This window comes from Girardinichthys multiradiatus, chromosome X (assembly GCF_021462225.1).
Source record: "Girardinichthys multiradiatus isolate DD_20200921_A chromosome X, DD_fGirMul_XY1, whole genome shotgun sequence".
Lineage (NCBI taxonomy): Eukaryota > Metazoa > Chordata > Actinopteri > Cyprinodontiformes > Goodeidae > Girardinichthys > Girardinichthys multiradiatus.
This window is the reverse complement of record NC_061817.1, coordinates 1,509,276-1,532,067: the sequence shown is the minus strand read 5'-3', so window position 1 is coordinate 1,532,067 and position 22,792 is coordinate 1,509,276. Positions and strand designations below refer to the sequence as shown.

The following is a 22,792-nucleotide window of genomic DNA, read 5'->3' as shown; positions in this document are numbered from 1 at the left end:
TAACCTGTTTTGTGTGTGTGTGTGTTTACGTTTTAAATAACACACAAAATATGCAATACTTTGGAATACTTGGCAGTCAACAAAAATGTTGATTATTACAGATGCTCTATTTGAAGTGGACAAATCTGGTGACAGGATGAGTATTAGATTTACACTCCACAAATCTGCCCTTTATGAAAGAATTGCAAAAAAAACTATTTAAAAGTCCTGTTTGCAGTAAGCTGTAAGCCATGTAGGGGGGCACAACACACAATATGGAAGAAGGTCAGGTGAGACCAAATTTGATCCTTCTCACCTACATGTAATGTAGTGGTATGTGTGGTGAGAAACTAACACTGTACATGAACACAAACACACCATCTCCATGCCGAAACACGGTGATGGTGGAATCACACTGTTAGGATGTCTTTCTTTTAGCAGTGACAGGGAAGCTGGTCAGAGTTAATAGGAAGATAGACGTAGCTAAATACTGGACAATCCTGAAAGAAAACGTGTTAGAGACACACCCCAAAGACATTCTGCTATTTTTTTTCTTTAGCAAAACATAGTGTTACTGTCATGATTTGATGGAGTTTGTTTTGTTTAGGGTTTTTCCTTCCTGATCATGATTGTTTTCCAAGTGGTGCTTTAGTTCATTCTTTTGATTGTGGTTCCTATTCTTTTTGTATTTCTGTCTATAGTGTAATTTAGTTCTGTTACATTTGCAAAAGTTTCCGATGGTTTGACTATGTCTTTGGATTTAGCTCATGCATGTTTTTGTTACCACTCCATGCCTCAGTCAGCTTACCTGTGCCATGCACTATATAAACTCTTTATTTCTTGTTTTCTTCCTGGATTATTATGCTCTTTTCATGCCTTGTAAGCTTTTGTTCATGCAAAACCTGTCCATCTGCTACCACCGTGAACTGACAGCTCTCCTTTTCGATTTCATTTTATTAAATCTATTTGACTCACCACACCATGTGCTCCTGCCTGTCTGCACTTGGAAATACTCCAGAAGCCTGATATCTACATACAAAATATTGACTCAAGGGAGCTGAATAGTAACACTCTAAGATTTTTAGTTCTAAGGAAAAAATGAAAGCCAGTATCTTTTTCCTTGGGATGCCCGGTGGCACAGCTGCTAACACTGTTTTCTTGCTGCAAGAAGACCCCTAAAATCCTGGCATGGGGTCATGACATGACGTTTGCATGTTCTTCCCGTCCTCCGTCTTCCTCCCACAGTCTAAAAACATGCATGTTAGGTTTATGAGGTTACTCAGAATTGCTCTTAGGAGTCTGTCCTATGTGTCTCTTTGTTGCCCTGTGGTGAACTGCTACCTGTGACCCTGCAAGGATTAAGCAGGTATCGAAAATTGATAAATGGATAGTTTTCCTTCCATTTCTCAATTCTGCACTTATGCTTATGCTGGTCTGTCACATAAACATGAGTCAGATATGTGGTTGCAAATTACAAAATGGAAAGCAAAGCTAATGAATAATCAGGTTAGGACCTGTAAATTATTTTGATTTACTTGATCATGAGGTGGCAGATGAGGTGTTTATTCTTTTTCGAGAACAGAGGGAAAAGAACCCTTTGCTTAGAGTTGAGTTTAATCAGATTTACATTTTTGGTTCCATAAACAGCTGGGTTAGGAGATAGTTGGGTGATAACTCCGACAAGCATGGCAGCATAAGTTTTAACAGGCAGCACTTGAAGTAAACTGTTAAGACTGATGGATAAAACAGCAGGATGCAGGGCGGCAGTGACGCCCATATACGCGTCAATGCCCCCCCCCCCCCCGATGGGAGGAGACGCTCACCGGAGCGCAGCAGAAGCAGCCGTTAACTTTAGAGGGAAACCTGGTCACCATGGTGAAGCGCGCGTTCTCTGTCCTCTCCATCGCGCTCGCGGCGCTGCTGCTTGTTCCACAGTTTCTGCGTGCTGGGCGCGCCGGGGAGGCTCCGGCAGCAGCGGAGTACTACACCAAAACCGAGCAGGATTACGAGTTTGGGGACTACAGAGGGAAGTGGTGCATTGATGACCACGGTTTCGTATACAGCATCGGAGAGGTTTACTATCCGAGCCCCACGGCCTGCCCGTGCACGTGCACCGTGGATGGCCCCGTATGCGTCCGACCCAGGTGTCCCCGCATCCACCCGCGGTGCACGCGGATCAGGTATAAGGCGTGCTGCCCTGTGTGTGAGGCCATGGCCAAGGTCTGCGTCTACGGAGGGAAAACCTACAGACTGCTGGAGGAGTTCAGGGTGAGACAGATATACCGGTAATCTGTCCCTCCTCTCTCCGTGTGATCTTTGTCCCGTTCTGTCCTGGTGTAGTTCATAAGCCAAGTCATTCCACTGTGGCTACATCAATTTCTATCTCATCAAAGCATTGCACGTTTTTCATGTTTTTCTGTGTTCCCTAAATGGCTTTTGGCAACTAAATTTGATTCTGAAGTTTTCTTCTAACAATTAATTTTCATGGTCACTTTTCTGATGGAAAAACAGCTGTGCAGCTCCTCCAGAGTTACCATAGGCCTATTGGCTGCTTCTTTGATTAGGGTTAGGGTTATGTGAACAAACAATCATTTGTGGTGTGTGCGTTTAAATATCACTCGCTCGATGCATGCTTTGCCACGCAATAAGGTTGGTGGCGCAAATATAACGGCGCAGTGCTCCAGCTACCTCCCACAGTCCAAATCATTTCAGTGGTCTCTCTAAGTTATCCCTACATATACAGGGGTTGGACAATGAAATTGAAACACCTGTCATTTTAGTGTGGGAAGTTTCATGGCTAAATTGGACCAGCCTGGTAGCCAGTCTTCATTGATTGCACATTGCACCAGTAAGAGCAGAGTGTGAAGGTTCAATTAGCAGGGTAAGAGCACAGTTTTGCTCAAAATATTGAAATGCACACAACATTATGGGTGACATACCAGAGTTCAAAAGAGGACAAATTGTTGGTGCACGTCTTGCTGGTGCATCTGTGACCAAGACAGCAAGTCTTTGTGATGTATCAAGAGCCACGGTATCCAGGATAATGTCAGCATACCACCAAGAAGGACGAACCACATCCAACAGGATTAACTGTGGACGCAAGAGGAAGCTGTCTGAAAAGGATGTTCGGGTGCTAACCCGGATTGTATCCAGAAAACATAAAACCACGGCTGCCCAAATCACGACAGAATTAAATGTGCACCTCAACTCTCCTGTTTCCACCAGAACTGTCCGTCGGGAGCTCCACAGGGTCAATATACACGGCCGGGCTGCTATAGCCAAACCTTTGGTCACTCATGCCAATGCCAAACGTCGGTTTCAATGGTGCAAGAAGCACAAATCTTGGGCTGTGGACAATGTGAAACATGTATTGTTCTCTGATGAGTCCACCTTTACTGTTTTCCCCACATCTGGGAGAGTTACGGTGTGGAGAAGCCCCAAAGAAGCGTACCACCCAGACTGTTGCATGCCCAGAGTGAAGCATGGGGGTGGATCAGTGATGGTTTGGGCTACCATATCATGGCATTCCCTTGGCCCAATACTTGTGCTAGATGGGCGCGTCACTGCCAAGGACTACCGAACCATTCTTGAGGATCATGTGCATCCAATGGTTCAAACATTGTATCCTGAAGGTGGTGCCGTGTATCAGGATGACAATGCACCAATACGCACAGCAAGACTGGTGAAAGATTGGTTTGATGAACATGAAAGTGAAGTTGAACATCTCCCATGGCCTGCACAGTCACCAGATCTAAATATTATTGAGCCACTTTGGGGTGTTTTGGAGGAGCGAGTCAGGAAACGTTTTCCTCCACCAGTATCACGTGGTGACCTGGCCAGTATCCTACAAGAAGAATGGCTTAAAATCCCTCTGACCACTGTGCAGGACTTGTAGGTGTCATTCCCAAGACAAATTGATGCTGTATTGGCCGCAAAAGGAGGCCCTACACCATACTAATAAATTATTGTGGTCTAAAACCAGGTGTTTCAGTTTCATTGTCCAACCCCTGTATGTGTGTGTGCATGGCTGTTGGTCCTGGTCTGTGTTGCCCTGTGATCAACTCGTGACCTGTCCAGGGTGTACCCCGCCTCTCATCCATGACTCATCACCCCCACCCCCCAGTGCTGCTCGGTAGACTGTTGGGGGGGGGGCTTAGAGTAGTTATTCCTTCACTGCTTATGGGTGGTAAGAAATGATGCTACAGGTCTGCAAACAGGAACTACAAAACGGGAACATAAAACTCTAGTTTTAGCCTCACTTTACTGGCTTTGTGTTTATTTCAGGATTGATTTTAAATATCTTGCCCCATAATACCTAAATGATCTTTTGCCTTTTTATACATCTTTTCAATAAGTAGAGCCTGACATCTTTATTTTTAGTAATGCATTATATTGTACAATGTTTTTCTATTTTATTTGTATTGATTTGGATTAATGTCATTGGTTTCTGTTTTTCAAATGGAATTAGTTTTATTCCTCCTGCTGTTTATTTTAAAGTGCTGTACAAATAAAGTTGACATGAACCTAAGGTTTTGTGTATTTCAGGTGTCAAGGTGTGAGCGGTGTCGCTGTGAAGCTAACAGAGAGGTGTACTGCAGCATTTCCGATTGCCCGGCCCCTCACTGCGTAAACCCCACCTATGAGCCCAACCACTGCTGTCCCATCTGTAAAAATGGTAACAGTTGTGCATTCCAAGTGCTTCGAGTGTCACAAGTCTTTCTCTGGCAACCTGAACTTTGTTCAACATGCTGCCAAAGGAATAAATGTGTTAACTACAAACGTATAGACAGTATTTATTGGCTATCAATAATGCTTAATAAGTGCCCAGGACAAATATTAATAAAGTTAGTGATTTTAACTGAAATTACCAAGTCAAGGCTAACACTAATAACAATGACAACAGGGAAATAACAACGCAGTAACATCACATTTCAGAGTGAATATGTATCTGTCAGAACCAAAGTGTGTTATGAGGAATTGGGGATAATTGAGGACAAATTAGCTTTAAAGCTAACAAAGATCAACTGTTGCTAGGTTTTCAAACAAGCAGTTCACAGTGCAAACAAGAAAGGAAAATAAAACGTTAACAGACAATAGACTCTGAATGCTGTGTTAATCCGCCATCGGGGTAACGGGTTGAAGGGAGCAACGGACTAACAAGATGGCGCCTGGTCAGAATGCGTGGTGATATCACATCTGGACGTAGCAGCTCAATTGACAACAAAATAGTTTCTGCAGCGCAAGTTTGCAGCCAGCTCTAAGTTCCATTCATATAAATACTAGCGTAGGTTTGGGGACACTGTTTTGTCGACGTAATTAGAGACACTAGTTTCATCTTGGAGAATCTATGCGCAGTTTCTCTTTCTGCAGGAGCTAAGATAGCCAGGTTCAGGCGGCTAGTCTTATTTTTCGGCCAATACAGTCACGAGATATGCAGACAGCAAACAGAACTTGGGATCCAAGGTTCTTCTTCGAAGATATAGTCTCGGCCAGCGAGATTAGGACGTTCATACACGGAGGTCTCTCCTGTCCACCTGTCACTGTGAAAGAGAGAGTGCTCCTCCATGCTGGGTTTTAAATCTTCATAATGTCATATTGATAACCTGATGCATGCTGGGAGATGTTTTTTACTAGTTTCTTTTGTTCTCAGTTTTGCATTCCTGTGTTTTCTGATGGCTGGACCCAACAACAGTCCAATAGTTAAAGTACTGATTATTTAAGAGCAGAAAGTGACTTCACCTAGAGCAATAAATCTAACAGAGAAGCTACTATAAGTTACTGTTAATAAGTTGTATTGCCCCTAGTAAACATTTAGCAAAGACAGTGTGTTATCTTTGTGGCAACAGACCTGGATTTGTCCCATCTTATGGCTCTTTGTTGTGTGTCAATCCTTGCTCAGTTATCTAAAACTTTGTGTGTTGTACACCAGAGGAACAGTGGTCTTTGGAATTAAAATGGAAGAAGTGTGCAACTCTCCTTTAAGTTGACAGAGATGGTGCAAACTCTTAGAGAAGGACCGTTACCACTTAAAACAAAATTGTCAGAGTGTGCATCTTTCAGGGCTCTTACCTTGGCCACTAGTTTTCTTTTTGGAGACTGGCTTCTGAGGCTGCACAAAATAGCTATGATCATTTCAGTTTGAAATGCTTTATTAATCCCAAAGCAAAATTAAATATTGTAAATTATTCTTTGAAGAATTATTATAGATACTGATGGCTGTGGGCAAGAAGGTTCTCTTGGGGTCTGTCTTGCAGTGGATGTGAAGAAGCCTCTAACTAAAGAAACTCTGTGGCGCGGAAGTACGCTGCTACGAGCGGCTGCCTGCCAGTTTCCCCCATGTCTCTTTTGGGTTTGGAATTGCAACTATGCACATTTTCTGCACTTTTATTCTGCTTTTTTATCATGTTTAGAATTTTTAAATCATATCGGCCCCCCGTCTTGGTGGAGGTGCACTGGAGCTCCATTGTTCACACAAGGAATCAGCTGATAGGCCTCCAACACTGTGGTGTCTTCGGCCAGAAACATAAAATCCCCGGGAAGCTAAGAAGAAAACACTGGGGTTGTAGAGCAGGAAACAGATGACGACTGGCGAGGAGGAGCTACAGACCGTACCTTCCATCAATTATTATGGGGAATGTTTGGTCACTGGATGTCATCATCTCCGTGACTGCCGGACTTCAGACTTAGCATGTTAAATCCTCCATTGCAATGTCTGGGGATTTTAACCATGTCACAATGGACTCATCTTTGCCCAAATTTAAACAGTGTGCGGACTGTAAAACTAGGGAAAATAAAACACTAAACTTGATATATACTAATGTGAAGGAGTCATACAGCTCCATAACACCCCCCCTTGGACAAATCAGACCACAGTTTAATTCACCTCAAGACCTAGTACATCCCTGCGTTCAGTGGCAGCGGGTGACCATGAGAATTGTACGGAGGTACCAAAGGAGGCTATGGAGACCCTGCAGGGATAAAAAGCATCACTGGTTTGGGGACAAAAACCACGGCAGTGATGGGAGGAGACCAACAGGAGACAAACAAGTTGCGGACAATGCCAACCACGCACCAACTCCTCCAACACCTCCCCCTGGGGACATCATACTTTCTACACACACCTCCTCCCCATCACGGACCTCAGCCTCAGAATACCACCTCGGATACTATATTGAGCAACACTGTGGCTCCTTAGGGGATGGTTATTTCACCTTTTCTGTTCACACTCTAAACTTTCAGGTACAGCACACAATTCTTCCATCTGCAGGAGTTCTCGGATGACTTTGCCATTGTGGGCTGCATCACCGGTGACCAGGAGGTTGAATACAGAGGCATGGTGGACAGCTTTGTAGAGTGATGTGGCCAGAACCACCTGCAACTCAATATAGGAAAAACTAAAGAGCTGCTGGTGGACTGTTATAAGTACCTGGGGATCTACATAGACAATACACTGTTCTGGACAGTTAACACCAATGCCCTATACAGGTCCTTCTCAAAATATTAGCATATTGTGATAAAGTTCCTTATTTTCCATAATGTCATGATGAAAATTTAACATTCATATATTTTAGATTCATTGCACACTAACTGAAATATTTCAGGTCTTTTATTGTCTTAATACGGATGATTTTGGCATACAGCTCATGAAAACCCAAAATTCCTATCTCACAAAATTAGCATATTTCATCCGACCAATAGAAGAAAAGTGTTTTTAATACAAAAAACGTCAACCTTCAAATAAACATGTACATTTATGCACTCAATACTTGGTCGGGAATCCTTTGGCAGAAATGACTGCTTCAATGCGGCGTGGCATGGAGGCAATCAGCCTGTGGCACTGCTGAGGTCTTATGGAGGCCCAGGATGCTTCGATAGCGGCCTTTAGCTCATCCAGAGTGTTGGGTCTTGAGTCTCTCAACGTTCTCTTCACAATATCCCACAGATTCTCTATGGGGTTCAGGTCAGGAGAGTTGGCAGGCCAATTGAGCACAGTGATACCATGGTCAGTAAACCATTCACCAGTGGTTTTGGCACTGTGAGCAGGTGCCAGGTCGTGTTGAAAAATGAAATCTTCATCTCCATAAAGCTTTTCAGCAGATGGAAGCATGAAGTGCTCCAAAATCTCCTGATAGCTAGCTGCATTGACCCTGCCGTTGATAAAACACAGTGGACCAACACCAGCAGCTGACACGGCACCCCAGACCATCACTGACTGTGGGTACTTGACACTGGACTTCTGGCATTTTGGCATTTCCTTTTCCCCAGTCTTCCTCCAGACTCTGGCACCTTGATTTCCGAATGACATGCAGAATTTGCTTTCATCTGAAAAAAGTACTTTGGACCACTGAGCAACAGTCCAGTGCTGCTTCTCTGTAGCCCAGGTCAGGCGCTTCTGCCGCTGTTTCTGGTTCAAAAGGGGCTTGACCTGGGGAATGCGGCACCTGTAGCCCATTTCCTGCACACGCCTGTGCACGGTGGCTCTGGATGTTTCTGCTCCAGACTCAATCCACTGCTTCCGCAAGTCCTCCAAGGTCTGGAATCGGCCCTTCTCCACAATCTTCCTCAGGGTCCGGTCACCTCTTCTCGTTGTGCAGCGTTTTCTGCCACACTTTTTCCTTCCCACAGACTTCCCACTGAGGTGCCTTGATACAGCACTCTGGGAACAGCCTATTCGTTCAGAAATTTCTTTCTGTGTCTTACCCTCTTGCTTGAGGGTGTCAATAGTGGCCTTCTGGACAGCAGTCAGGTCGGCAGTCTTACCCATGATTGGGGTTTTGAGTGATGAACCAGGCTGGGAGTTTTAAAGGCCTCAGGAATCTTTTGCAGGTGTTTAGAGTTAACTCGTTGATTCAGATGATTAGGTTCATAGCTCATTTAGAGACCCTTTTAATGATATGCTAATTTTGTGAGATAGGAATTTGGGGTTTTCATGAGCTGTATGCCAACATCATCCGTATTAAGACAATAAAAGACCTGAAATATTTCAGTTAGTGTGCAATGAATCTAAAATACATGAATGTTAAATTTTCATCATGACATTATGGAAAATAATGAACTTTATCACAATATGCTAATATTTTGAGAAGGACCTGTACAAGAAAGGGCAGAGTCGCCTCTTTTTTCTGAGGAGACTCAGGTCTTTTAATGTCTGCAGGACCATGCTGCAGAGGTTTTATCACTCAGTGGTCTCCAGTGTCATCTTTTACGCTGTGTTGTGCTGGGGCAGCAGGGTGAAGACTGCTGGTGCCAACAGACTTGATAAGCTCATCAGAAGAGTTGGCTTTGTCCTGGGAGTGTAACTGTAATTTTTAGCAGAGGGGTCCGAGCAGAGGATGCTGAGGAAACTGCTCCACATCCTGAACAATGAGTCCCACCGCCTTCATGTCACTTTGGTCTCTTACTGCAGCATCTTCAATTGTAGACTGAGACTACCGAGGTGCTCTAGAGAACACCACAGGAAGTCCTTCCTCCGGGTGGCTATCAACCTTTTCAACTCCTCCTTGTTTTCCACAGAGGACAATAACAATTAATTTCTGTATTACCATATACATTTTAAGTTTATGTCCTCAATTTATCTGCTCTGCAATTTATCTGTAATATATTTTATTATTTACTGTTTGTGCTCTGTTATATTTGTATTATTCTCTTATTCCATATTATCATGATATTTTATACATCGTGGATTTGATTTTTTTTTGTATTGAAACCTGGCAATTTCCTGTGGTTCCTCTTCTGCGCCGCACAAAGACACGGTGGTTGGAACCAAAGATCTCAAACTTGGACTCATCAGACCAAAGCACACATCAGACCAAAGCACAGATTTCCACTGGTCTAATGTCCATTACTTGTGTTCTTTAGCCCAAACAAGTCTCTTCTGCTTGTTGCCTGTCCTCAGCAGTGGTTTCCTAGCAGCTATTTTACCATGAAGGCCTGATTCACACAGTCTCCTCTCAACAGTTGTTCTAGAGATGTGTCTGCTGCTAGAACTCTGTGTGGCATTGACCTGTTCTCTAATCTAAGCTGCTGTTAACCTGCGATTTCTGAGGCTGGTGACTCGGATGAACTTATCGTCCACAGCAGAGGTGACTCTTGGTCTTCCTTTCCCGGGGCGGTCCTCATGTGAGCCAGTTTCTTTGTAGCGCTTGATGGTTTTTGCGACTGCACTTGGGGACACTTTCAAAGTTTTCCAAATTGTTCGGACTGACTGACCTTCAGTTCTTAAAGTACCGATGGCCACTCGTTTTTCTTTACTTAGCTGCTTTTTTCTTGCCATAATGCAAATTCTAACAGTCTATTCAGTAGGACTATCAGCTGTGTACTGTATCCACCTCCTGCACAACACAACTGATGGTCCCAACCCCGTTTATATGGCTTGAAATGCCACTTTTTAAACCTGACAGGGCACACCTGTGAAGTGAAAACCATTTCAGGTGACTACCTCTTGAAGCTCATCAACAGAATACCAAGAGTGTGTGGAGCAGTAATCAAAGCAAAAGGTGGCTACTTTGAAGAACCTAGAATATAAGACATATTTTCAGTTGTTTCACACTTCCTTGTTCAGTATATAATTCCACATGTGTTAATTCATAGTTTTGATGCCTTCAGTGTGAAGCTACAATATCTATAGTCATGAAAATAAAGAAAAGTCTTTGAATGAGGTGTGTCCAAACTTTTGGTCTGTACTGTATGTGTAGAGGTACTAAGTAAAATAATAAACTGTCTAAGTTTGTTCATGTAGAGCCCACTGGTGGCCATTGTTATACTAAAAACCACAAGGACTGGGGGTACCTCTCTCTGTCAGAGCGATTATAACCATTGGAAAAGAGAAGAAATTTCATTATAGTTGATCATTATCAGACAATGCTTTACAACCTTTAAAGAATCTGTTCCACTTTTAATTTCCTCATTATCACAGAAAAACAGAGTGGAGGGCAATAATTTTGTTTCTTCCCCTTCACAAATTGATTCTCTTGTTCATGGTGTTACTTCATCATTGCCTGGTGCATTAGACAATGCAGCCCCCTTGAAAAAGAACGTAATTATTCATTGGAGGCTAGCTCCCTGGTTTAATTCAGAGCTGCGTACTTTAAAGCACAATGTTAGAAAAGTGGAGAGAAAATTATGCTCTACACACCTAGAGGATTCCTACTTAATCTGGAAAAATAGCCTATTGTTGTATAAAAAGACACTTCGCCAAGTTAGAACAGCTTATTTCTCATCATTAATAGAAGAGAACAAGAATAATCCTAGGTTTCTCTTTAGTACAGTTGCTAAACTTACACATAGTCATAGCACTGTTGAGTCATCCATTCCCCTAGCTCTTAGCAGTCATGACTTTATGGGATTCTTCTTAAATAGGATTGATTCTATTAAAAAGAAAATATTTGACTTACTCCCGAAGATAATTACTTCATCCTCAATAAGTGAGACAACATTGGAAGTAACTGCAGAACCTGATGTGTGTTTGGACTGTTTAGATCCTGTGGAGCTTCCTGAGTTATCAGAAATATTAGGATCTAAACCTTCAACTTGTATGTTAGATCCAATCCCAACCAAATCATTCAAGGAAGTGTTCCCTCTGATTACCAGTCGCATTTTAGGTATGATTAACCTATCCTTAGTAAATGGATATGTACCACAAGCTTTTAAGTTAGCTGTAATTAAACCTTTACTTAAGAAACCTTCACTTGATCGAGATGACTTGAAAAATTACAGACCTATATCCAATCTTCCATTCTTATCTAAAATTCTTGAGAAAATAGTTGCTAATCAAATGTGTGAGCATTTACACAGCAATGACCTGTTTGAAGAGTTTCAGTCAGGCTTCAGAGCTCATCATAGCACTGAAACAGCTCTGCTGAAAGTCACTAATTATATTCTTATGGCCTCAGATAATGGAGTTGTGTCTGTACTGGTCCTCTTAGATCTCAGTGCTGCATTTGATCCTGTCGATCACAATATTCTATTACAAAGGCTGGAATATGCTGTAGGGATCATGGGAACAGCGCTAAACTGGTTTAAATCTTATTTGTCTGACAGATTCCAGTTTGTTCATGTAAATGATAAATCATCTTTAAACTACAGGGTTAATTGTGGAGTACCACAGGGTTCAGTACTTGGGCCAATTCTCTTTACTATATATATGCTTCCAATAGGTAAAATTATCAGGCAGCATGGGATACATTTTCACTGTTACGTTGGTGATACTCAGCTTTACTTATCCATAAATCCTGATGAGCCCAACCAGTTAGATAGACTACAAGCATGTCTTGAAGACATAAAAACTTGGATGACTTTAATTTTTCCGCTTCTAAATTCAGACAAGACAGAAGTTGTCATCTTTGGACCGGAGTCTTTAAAAAAGAAACTGCTTAGTCAATCACTTAACCTGGATGGCATTAAATTGACCTCCGGTAATAAAGTAAAAAACCTTGGTGTTATTTTTGACCAGGACATGATGCAGGAGTAAAGCTGAAAAACTAGTCCATGCATTTGTTACTTCAAGGCTGGACTATTGTAATTCTTTACTATCAGGATGTCCACAAAATGCAGTTAAAAGCCTTCAGCTGATTCAAAATGCTGCAGCAAGAGTTCTGATGAAAGTTACAAAGAGAGATCATATTTCTCCTACTTTAGCTTCCCTTCATTGGCTCCCTGTTAAATCCAGAATAGAATTTAAAATTCTCCTCCTCACATATAAACCCCGTAATGATCAGCTCCATCATACATCTGATTGGTCCATATGTTCCTAACAGCACTTTGATCTCAGACTGCAGGTTTATTGGTGGTTCCTAGAGTCTCTAGAAGTAGAATGGGAGGCAGATCCTTTAGTTATCAGACTCCTCTCCTGTGGAACCAGCTCCCAGTTTTGGTCCATGAGGCAGACACCCTGTCTACTTTTAAGGCTAGGCTTAAAACTTTCCTTTATGATAAAGCTTATAGTTAGAGTGGCTTAGGTTATCCTGAGCTTTCTCTGTAGTTATGCTGCTATAGGCTTAGGCTGCTGGAGGACATAATGACCACTTTCACTCTCTTCGCTACACTCTCACACTACTCTCTAAGTTTGCATTATTTGCTGTTATTTCAGCTTTTAACTTTATGTTCTCTCTTTTCTCTTCCTAGAAGCTACACCTGGCCTGACTCCGTGTCTACCTGTGACACCTTTCTGGAGAGGGGCATCGTCAAAGCTTCTGCTGGCAACAACTTAATGCTCACCCTCTACCGATGATCCACATAGCCCTGTCTTTCAGTGTTTAACCCTTTCTCTTTCCTAGACATGGTGATTGACTGAGCTTAACTGTAATTAACTCTATGTGCTCTCTTTCAGGCTCTAACCTTGAAAACTGGCTCTGAGTTTATCTGTTCTTTCTTTCTAGATGAAACGACTAAAGGAGCTACATCCATTAACATTTACTTTTCCTTCCCATAGAAAGTACTCCCTGGATCAGTGCTTCTTTGTTCCCTTTGTGTCTCTGCTCTGTTCTCTCAAACCCCCAGTCGGTCGTGGCAGATGGCTGCTCACACTGAGTCTGGTTCTGCTGGAGGTTTCTTCTTGTTAAAAGGGAGGTTTTCCTCTTCATTGTCGCTACATGCATGCTCAGTATGAGGGATTGCTGCAAAGTCAACACCAGTGACTGTCCACTGTCTTTACATGCTCATCAGGGAGGAGTGAATGCTGCAAGTCACTGACTGGATGCAATCTGCTGGGTTTCCTTAGATAGAAAAACTTTTTATCCAATTTTAATAAATAACTAAATCTGACTGAAATGTTTGATAGTTAGGATTAATTGGAATGTATGAACCTGACTGTTGTGAAGAACCTTGAGAGGACATGTGTTGTGAATTGGCGCTATATAAATAAACTGAATTGAGTTTAAATAGAAGGGGTCAAACAGGTAGCAGAAATGGAGGGTGTGTTTGCATCTCAACCATAACTGAGTCGGTTTAGGCTAAACCTGACTCCCCCTTACTCCATCCAACATAGAGGAAGGCAGAGGTGAAAATAATTGACAAGTGTTGTTTCCTGTTGCATTGTGTGAAAGGTTAAGTTTAAAATGGGCTAAGTCAATTCAATCGAATCATACAGATTGGAAGTCAGGTACATACATTCCAATTAATCCTAACCATCAAATAGTGCAGTCCGATTTAGTTATTTATTCAAATTGGTTAAAAAGTCTTTCTATCTATGGAAACCCAGCAGATTGCATCGAGTCAGAGATTTGCAGCATTGACTCTTCCTGGATGAGCATGTAGAGACAGTGGACAGTCACTGGTGTTGACTTTGCAGCAATCCCTCATACTGAGCATGCATGTAGCGACAGTGGAGAGGAAAAACTCCCTTTTAACAGGAAGAAACCTCCAGCAGAACCAGGCTCAGTATGAGCGGCCATCTGTCACGACCGAGTGGAGGTTTGAGAGAACTGAGCAGAGACAAAAAAAGACCTAGAAGCAAAAAACAGAAGCACTGATCCAGTAGTACTTTCTATGGGAAGGAAAAGTAAATGATAATGGATGTAGCTCCTTTAGTGGTTTCATCTAGGAAGAAATAACAGATAAAATCTGAGCCAGTTTTCAAGTTTAGAGCATGAGAGAGAGTACATACAATTAGTCACATTAAAAGCTCAGTCAGTAGGTATGTCTAGGAGAAAAATAGGGTTAAACACTGAAAGACAGGCCCAAGTGTATCATCGGTAAAAGGTGACCATTAAGTTGTTGGCAGCAGAAGCTTGGGAAAATGCCCCCCTCCAGGAAGGTGTCACAGGTAGATACAGAGTCAGTCCAGGTGTATCTTCTAAATCCCTATTAAAATGTTGTAATTTTCTGTGATGTTTTTAAGAACAATTCTGTCGCATTTCTTTCTCCAATTTCACTGCATTAGTTTTTTTACTAAAAAAACATGTGAGCAGACGGTCAGATGAGTGAGGTTTGCACATTTTCACTACATCGTTTTGTTCACAAAGACCAGTTTTTTACAAATAAACATTTTTTTTATTTTTTTTCAATATTTAGCAAAGAATAGTCAAAGATAAGTCAAATAAAATCAACCCCCCATTTAATGCCCCCTGAATGATTTCAAGGGATGACCCAATACTTTGGCGGTACAGTGTACGTCAAGAAGGGGTGGCATTAAATGCCACTCCTTGATGTACATGTATGCTGGTGTCATATAATTTACCAGTCCAGGCCACCTTCTTCACTGACAAGTGGTCATATTTTTTGGCTGATGAGTTCTGATTGGTTTCTTCAGTTTCAGTCAGGGCTCCAAATGATCCCCTTTTGTTCTAATCTGTCTTCCTGGCAAATCCTTAACACACACACATACACTGTAGACCAAACTTCCTATCAGTTGGGGTTGTTCGTGCAGCTGTTGTGTGTGTTCAAACTGCAGTGCTGCTTACATCACCTTAATCTCCCTGCAGCTTACAGAAGCGTCCGTGTTATGTCATGCATGCTCTTACAGCCTTTAAGACCCTCTTAAATATTAGTGGAATTAGTGTGTGTTGTAGACAGCAAGAGCTGCAGAAATTAAATCATTTTGCACTGCTGCATTCCTTATTTTGGAAATAAAAATTACATCAAGCAACCTCTCAACTGGAACACGAGCATGCTAGGAGTGTTGTTTCCTGGGTCATGCTGCTTTGGCAGTGAGAGTAAATTTGGACCATCCAGTTACCGCTGGACAGACAGTGGAACAGATGGTTTGCTTTATTACGTCATTGTTTTTTTGGGCACGCAGTGGGACCTGGCTTCAGACAAACTGAGCTTCCTGTGCTGCCTCTGACTGCTGTTGGTAATTGTTTTAAAGGTAGCTGCCAAATAAAGGAATCTCCACCTGTGACTGAGAGAAGCAAATGATAAAAATATTTGTTTTCTATTGTTTAAATCTACAGGGCTATGAAAACATGTTTGTCCCCTTAAGATTTCTTCTATTTTTGCTTTTTTTGTCGCACTTAAATGTTTCAGTTCATAAAACAAATATTATATCAAAGATAACCTGAGTAACAGAAGATGTAGTTTTCAAATAATAATTTTATTTGTTAGGGGAAAAATGATCTAAACCAACCTGACCCTATGTGAAGATGTCGCTGTCCCCCTTGTTAAATCATGATTTAACTGTAAAAATCCACACTTCTGGACAGCCGAGTTCAATTACACCACTCACATCCAGGCCTGATTACTGCCAGACATATAGAATCAATAAATTACTTAAATAGAACCAGTATTGCAGCATGAAGTAGGCTAAAAGATCTCTAAAAGACACACATCATGCCTTGGTCTAAAGAAATTCAAGAACAGATAAAAACCAAGTCGCTTAAATCTTTCAGTCTGGAAAGGTTTAAAATTCAATTTCTAAGGATTTGAACCACAGTGGGAGCCATCACATATAAACAAATGAACAGGTGCAGAACAGAACACATGCAACAAGTTGAGTCAAATTTATTTATGGAGCCCATTTCATACAATTGTAGACTGAATGTGCTAGGAAGGATATAAAATACAAATAATAGGACTGCAAGCACATAGAGATTTAGGACATCATACAGAGGTAAGATTCCATAAAATCAGGAAGTGATCAAAGTAAAAATTGTTAAATAAGATAGATATAAAAGCTTGAGAAAATAAGTATGTTTTGGGTTTGCTTTTAACTTTAGACACTGTGGAAACTGATCTAAAGTGCTTTGGAACAGAAGTCCAGAGGCCAGGAACATAATAACTACAAGAACCAAGACCTTATCTAGAATTCATTTTGGTTATTAGAAGAAGACACTCACTGGAAGACCATGAAGCCAGTTTGTTTTTCATTTCTAATGTCTTCTCTCTATCGCATTTGCTCTCGTTATTTGTCTCTGGACAAGATTTATGAAAAGTTAGCGGCTCTTAAAACCAGACAGCAAGTGCAATGAGGTCAGAAGCGCAAAATAACACCAGCTGCCCAGTTCATGTTTGCCTCAATGAATGTGCAATATTGGTCGTTTCAGTGCAAAGTTGTTAAATTCTAGGAGTGGATGCAAATATGTTTATTTAACAGTACTCGTACTCGTCGTCTTCCGCTTCATCCGGGACCGGGTCGCGGGGGCAGCAGACTCAGGAGAGACGCCCAGACATCCCTCTCCCAAGACACCTCCTCCAGCTACTCCAGGGGGAGCCCAAGGTGTTCCCAGACATAGTCCCTCCAGCGTGTCCTGGACCGTCCCCTGGGGCTCCTCCCGGTGGGACGTGCCTGGAACACCTCCCGAGGAAAGCGTCCAGGAGGCATCCGATATAGACGCCCGAACCACCTCAACTGGCTCCTCTCGATGTGGAGGAGCAGCGGCTCTACTCCGAGCCCCTCCTGGATGGCCGAGCTCCTCACCCTATCTCTAAGGGAGTGCCCGGCCACCCTACGGAGGAAGCTCATTTCAGCTGCTTGTATCCGGGATCTCGTTCTTTCGGTCATGACCCAAAGTTCATGGCCATAGGTGAGAGGGTAGGAACGTAGACCGACCGGTAAATTGAGAGCTTTGCTTTTCGGCTCAGCTTTCTCTTCACCACCGGTCCGGCACAGTGCCCCCATTACTGCGGCAGCCGCACCGATCCGTCTGTCGATCTCCCGCTCCATTCTTCCCTCACTTGTGAACAAGACCCCGAGATACTTAAACTCCTCCCCTTGAGGCAGGAACTCCCCTCCAATCTGAAGAGGACAAGCCACCCTTTTCCGGTCGAGTACCATGGCCTCGGACTTGGAGGAGCTGATCTTCATCTCAGCCGCTTCACACTCGGCTGCGAACCGCCACAGCGCATGCTGTAGGTCTTGGCTAGTGTGATGGCCACACCTGCAGCCGCACAGTCGGTAACCCCACACACCAACACTTTTTCATTTTGAGTTTTTATATACACATTCATTGCAGCATAAATACATGGGTTTCTGTTTATATTTTCATTTGACAATATTGAAATACATTAGTTCTAATTGTAGCAGGCACATTTGGTTAACTTTTGTATATTTAATTTTGTCAAATATTTAACATTTTCTGTGTTTTCTTTACTGGTGCTGTGGGGGAGTACCTTGAACAGAAGCAATGGACTCTGGCTGGCACACTCAAATTCCAGATTGACTGATTGGGTGATACCATCTGGAGTTCCACCATGGGGGAAGACCATGGAGTCTTTATTCTAATTTTTGCATAAGTTCTTTTTGTTTTTGTGATTTGCTTATTTTGTTTTGTTATTAGTCATTCAAGTAAAATTTTAAGCTAACTGTGTTTAGTTATTTTTGTTAGTTAAATTTCTGTAGATGTTTTCCTTCCCTCTTCCTCAGTGTGTCAGTCTGGTCTGATCAGCCAGTATTTAGGTCCCCTTTGTTTGTTGTGTAGGAGGTCAGTTTGTTTGTTTGAGCTTTTAGTTTGAGGTTTTGTTATGTTAAACCCAGATTTTTTTGTCTTGAGTTTAGCTTCTTTATTGGACCTCTTTTAAGGGCCCTGTAACAGTTATTTGAATTTTGTTAGTTTGGGGAAATAAAACCCATGTTCTTTGAAAATTATTACTGTGTCCTCATGCTTGACCGGCTTGGTCCCTCACAGCTAGATGGGGCCAGCAGGACTTTGTGTCTAATAATGCCGGCACTAAGACGGACCTGTTCCCGGTGCATGTTGGACTGTGGGTCCAGCTGAGACATGCTGTTTTTTCTTGACTCACGTTGGACACAGCTGGGGTTTTTTTTCTAACTCCCTCACAAGAGGTGGCTTTAATGTTAATACAACAATTCGCCTAACTAGTTTTCACAAATACTTTCAGTTTAACAGCACTTTAAACACCCAAGATCACGTTGAAAGGTCCTTCAGACAGGGGTGACTGCACAAATTGCAACATAAAACCCCTTTCTTTTTGCAGCAAACCCCCATGTCCGGGACATGCTGGGATTCAAAAAATTCGATTATGTCTTTGTTTAATCACAAATTAATCAGACATACTAAGAGTTGCAATAGTGGTTCCACTGAAACATTATTCTTTTATATCTTACCTTTACATAGGTGCCAACAGCATGTAGACTTTATAACTGTGAAGCTATTCTTGAGTTATTTCAGTTATCTAATTCCAGGTGGAAGGGTTTAACAGGTTAAGAATCTAGATTTGAGTCTTGGATGATAAACAGTTATTACTAAAAAGGGACTTAATTTTTCTCAGAACAAGAGCTAAATACTCAAACGTGGAGTAGGACCAAAAGAAGACATGTTTTTATAATAGACTATGCAAAAAAGATGGTAGCACCACCACCTTTCCCATCTGACCTTGGGTAATGTACAAATGAAAAGTTTGGAGGAGATGGTTCCAATTCAATATTGCCTGCATCGTTAAGCCAAGTTTCAGTATCCTTACCTACAGTCAAGCTTATTAAATGTTACATCAATTATGATGATAGTTTGATTACTAAGGAATCTAACGTTAAGAAGTGTAAAATGAAGGGCTTGATAAGTACTTAAGCACGTCAGCTGAGGGTGGCTGGCCTACCAACATTCCTCCAACAGCGCATCGAGTCATCCAGGAGGTCACAAAAAACCAAGACCATTGTTCACACTGCAGGCAAATGTGTCCCAAATCCAATTTTTTTGGGGTTAAGTGACCAGGTCTAGATGTGACTTTGACGTCACTGTCCGTGGCATTTGTCACAACTTTGCGCCGCCCAGCAGGAAACGGTAGTTAGCAAAACAGACTGAACTGAAAAGACTCATAGGAACCGTCTGGATGTGGGACGACGTAGTTTGTATTATAAAATGTGTATACGACGGTTCAAACAGAGGACTTCATGCTATCGAGTTTACCGAGCATGTGATGATCTGCAGTCCAATACAATGGATTGCATCAAGTCTTCTGCCTGCGGAGTTGAGAGGAGAGACGCTGACATGATAAAGTTCTGAATAAACTTGGGTCTCTGTTAAGTTGTTAACATCCCTGCCCCACCATTGCTGGCTGTGTCTCCGCATCCAAACAGTTTGTTGTGCTGAACTGGCTGTCAGATGTTCCTAAAACGGAGCAATAAAGAGTTTCAGTCTCCTTTTATTCACGTGTTTCCCACACAGCACCTGCTGACACAATAAATGGCTTCTGTTGTGCACGATGCTGATATTGTGCTTATGCGCATGCGGGTCAGTTTGGAGCCTTATTGGGAACGACCACACAAAAAAAATCGGATTTGAGCAATCAGACCTCCAATGTGAACGTAGCCTAAAGCTCTGCAGGTCTCCCTGCCAAAATAACGTCACATTTGTAAGTGTGATGGTCTCCTATAGGACCTGGATGACTTGGACAACTGATGGAACCACGAATTCTTCTCTCTATGCGGAAATCTGGAAGAAGAAGGTTTGTGACCATAAACTCGATCAGACTTGCATTATGCTGCAGGACAATAATGAATAAATTGAAGTGTGGACTTAAATTATACTGATGCTCTGTGGCAGAACCTTAAACATGCCATCCATGCTGAAAAACCCTTGAATGTGGCTGGATTAAAACAACTCTGCTAAGAGTGGACCAAAGGGATGTAAAAGTCTAATTGCCAGTTATCACAAACTTACTTTCACTTTTCACATAGGGATGGTTTGGATAACTTCTATCCCTTAAATAAAATCATCATTGAAAATAGCTTTTTGTATTTACTGAGGTTATGTTTATCAACTGGGATTATTTGATGAACTAAAACATTTAGGCGTGACTAAAAAACTAGAAATCTCTAAGGGTGCAAGTGCTTTTTCACAACCCTTTACTAGGTCAACATTTCTGTATTTAAGAAACAGAATTTTTGCTTTTCATTATCTGTGGGCCATAATAATCTAAATTAACAGAAACAAATGCTTTGTTTAGTGAATCTATATGTTTTACTTTTTGAATTACATTTTCAGGGATATTGTAATTGCACCTGTAACTAGAACCTCTGGGAGCAGACCTGAACTCCTGAAAGCCTTTACTGTTCTCTGTTTTCTTAGGTCCCAACTGCTTTGCTGGAAGCAGGGTGATCCCAGCAGGGGAACGTGTGAACATTGATGGGCAGACGGTGTGTTACTGCACCTACAGGGACGGAACGTGGCACCCTCACCCCCATGCCACCTGCGAACAGCAACCCCAGCCTAGCCCAACATTCAGTACACGCACTGAGCCCCCCAGGGATGAGGACACAGGGAGGAAACTGTTTCCTAGACTAGATCTGATCCCCTAAATTAGACTGAAGCAGAGCTCCTGTTAAGTTACAATCAAACCCCAGTTTTCAAGTAATGGGACCCAGAAAAATTAGTTTCTGAGATATCATATAGCTTCTTATGACTCCGACACCTGGTTCCTGAGTCTGGCTGTCCTCCCGCACATATGTCTATTGTAGTATTAGGGAATAACTGTTAAGGTTTGTACATCTTACCCACATTCAGCATTATTTAGGTTCTGAGATTTACTTATAAATATTGAAATATATTCTAAGTAAAATGAGATCATATTATAGTCACTAACAAAGAAACTGTGGCACAATGTAGCGAGAAAATGTTAAAAAGTGTTGGAAAAGGTAGGAAAAGTAGTAAACCGTGTAGATAGCTATCATGCAGCTGAAGTTCTGTAGCATGGTGGAACTCCAGATGTGACCCACATCTGCTGTTTGCAGACACAAATCAACAGGAATACGATTACTTACACATGAATAATATAATAAACAAATAAATATTTACAAATATTTTATTTACAGAAACATATCTGATTGTTTTACTATTAACTTGTTTAATGAACACATGCTGGAACATTATGGAAGCAAATGTGTCCCAATATTCAGATTAAAATGTATTAATAAAATGCTTTTATTATGTTTTAATTTGAATATTGGGACACATTTGCTTCCATAGAACACAACCTGACTTACCTATTAAACCCAGTGGGTTGGGCTATCACTGATCTGGTTTAAATAAACTGAAATGAACCTTCTGTACAGGTTAACTAAAGTGATGGTCCACAGCGACAGTTTCAGGTATTTTATGTTGGACAATGACATAAAAATAAAATAAAAACATAAGAAAATATTGAAAATGTGATTTTAACACCTGACTTTTAATTTTATTCTTTTAATTGCAGTCATCTGTAAATAATGTGGATATATTTAGTTCTGATTTTATTTCATTAGGACCAGCATTAAGAGCTGCACCTTTCCAATACGAACTTCTCATGTTTCCTGTTGGGGACCCACCGAGGGGCCAGTGACCACTTTTATAAATTAGCTGGTGCTGCCACTGTCCAAGTCTTAAATGCATCATTTTCATGACTATGAATTTAGTTTTACCATGCTGTTTATTCAAGCAGTTATCTGTTTCTATCCTTTATGACTAGCTACTTCTGAATGCCCATCCCCCTACAGTATAATAAATCTCTTACATTCTGTTACGGCTGTAAATTCGGGTGTGTCCCCCACATGTTGATTAATGGACCTCATCTGGACACCTCTTTGAAAACCTTTCTGAAGGCGCCCCCTGCTGGTAGGATGGGCATTACTTTGTCCAAACCAGAACCTTATTTCTATATTAACTCGCCAATTAGCCAGGACTTTTATAATTCTAGTCTAAAGAAGTGTCTGGTTAAAACTAATGAAGTAATGTATAAAACAGTGTGAAGCGACCTCATTGATGCAGAAGTGAAGGGGTCTGGTTTTTAAGAGATTTTTAACAATGTTTTACCATCTGAATCTGTACTGCTGCATCTCCCGACTGTTGAAATAAAATCAGTTACCTCATTTTAAAGCTTAAAAGTGGGTTTCACTTTAAATGTGAAGACAGCACATCACTGTGAAAGCACTGTCCACATCTTAGAA

The 22,792-nt window shown here is 41.7% G+C and overlaps 1 protein-coding gene across 1 annotated transcript; it reads left to right on the top strand.

Annotated features, from left to right (window-relative positions):
• Positions 1–1,786: 1,786 nt before the first annotated feature.
• On the top strand, positions 1,787–22,714 carry LOC124863491 (von Willebrand factor C domain-containing protein 2-like). Its single transcript, XM_047357878.1, has 3 exons — positions 1,787–2,247; positions 4,525–4,654; positions 20,940–22,714. Exons 1-3 carry the CDS (start codon positions 1,852–1,854, stop codon positions 21,167–21,169), a joined length of 756 nt encoding a protein of 251 aa, XP_047213834.1. The 5' UTR covers positions 1,787–1,851; the 3' UTR covers positions 21,170–22,714.
• Positions 22,715–22,792: the final 78 nt, after the last annotated feature.

What these genes read in the sequence shown, in the direction of transcription:
- LOC124863491 (XM_047357878.1), top strand. Translation starts at nt 1,852, where the DNA reads ATGGTGAAGCGCGCGTTCTCTGTCCTCTCCATCGCGCTCGCGGCGCTG. An exon ending in GACTGCTGGAGGAGTTCAGG is followed by an intron (nt 2,248 to 4,524) that starts GTGAGACAGATA and finishes TGTGTATTTCAG; the next exon opens with GTGTCAAGGTGTGAGCGGTG. An exon ending in CTGTCCCATCTGTAAAAATG is followed by an intron (nt 4,655 to 20,939) that starts GTAACAGTTGTG and finishes CTGTTTTCTTAG; the next exon opens with GTCCCAACTGCTTTGCTGGA.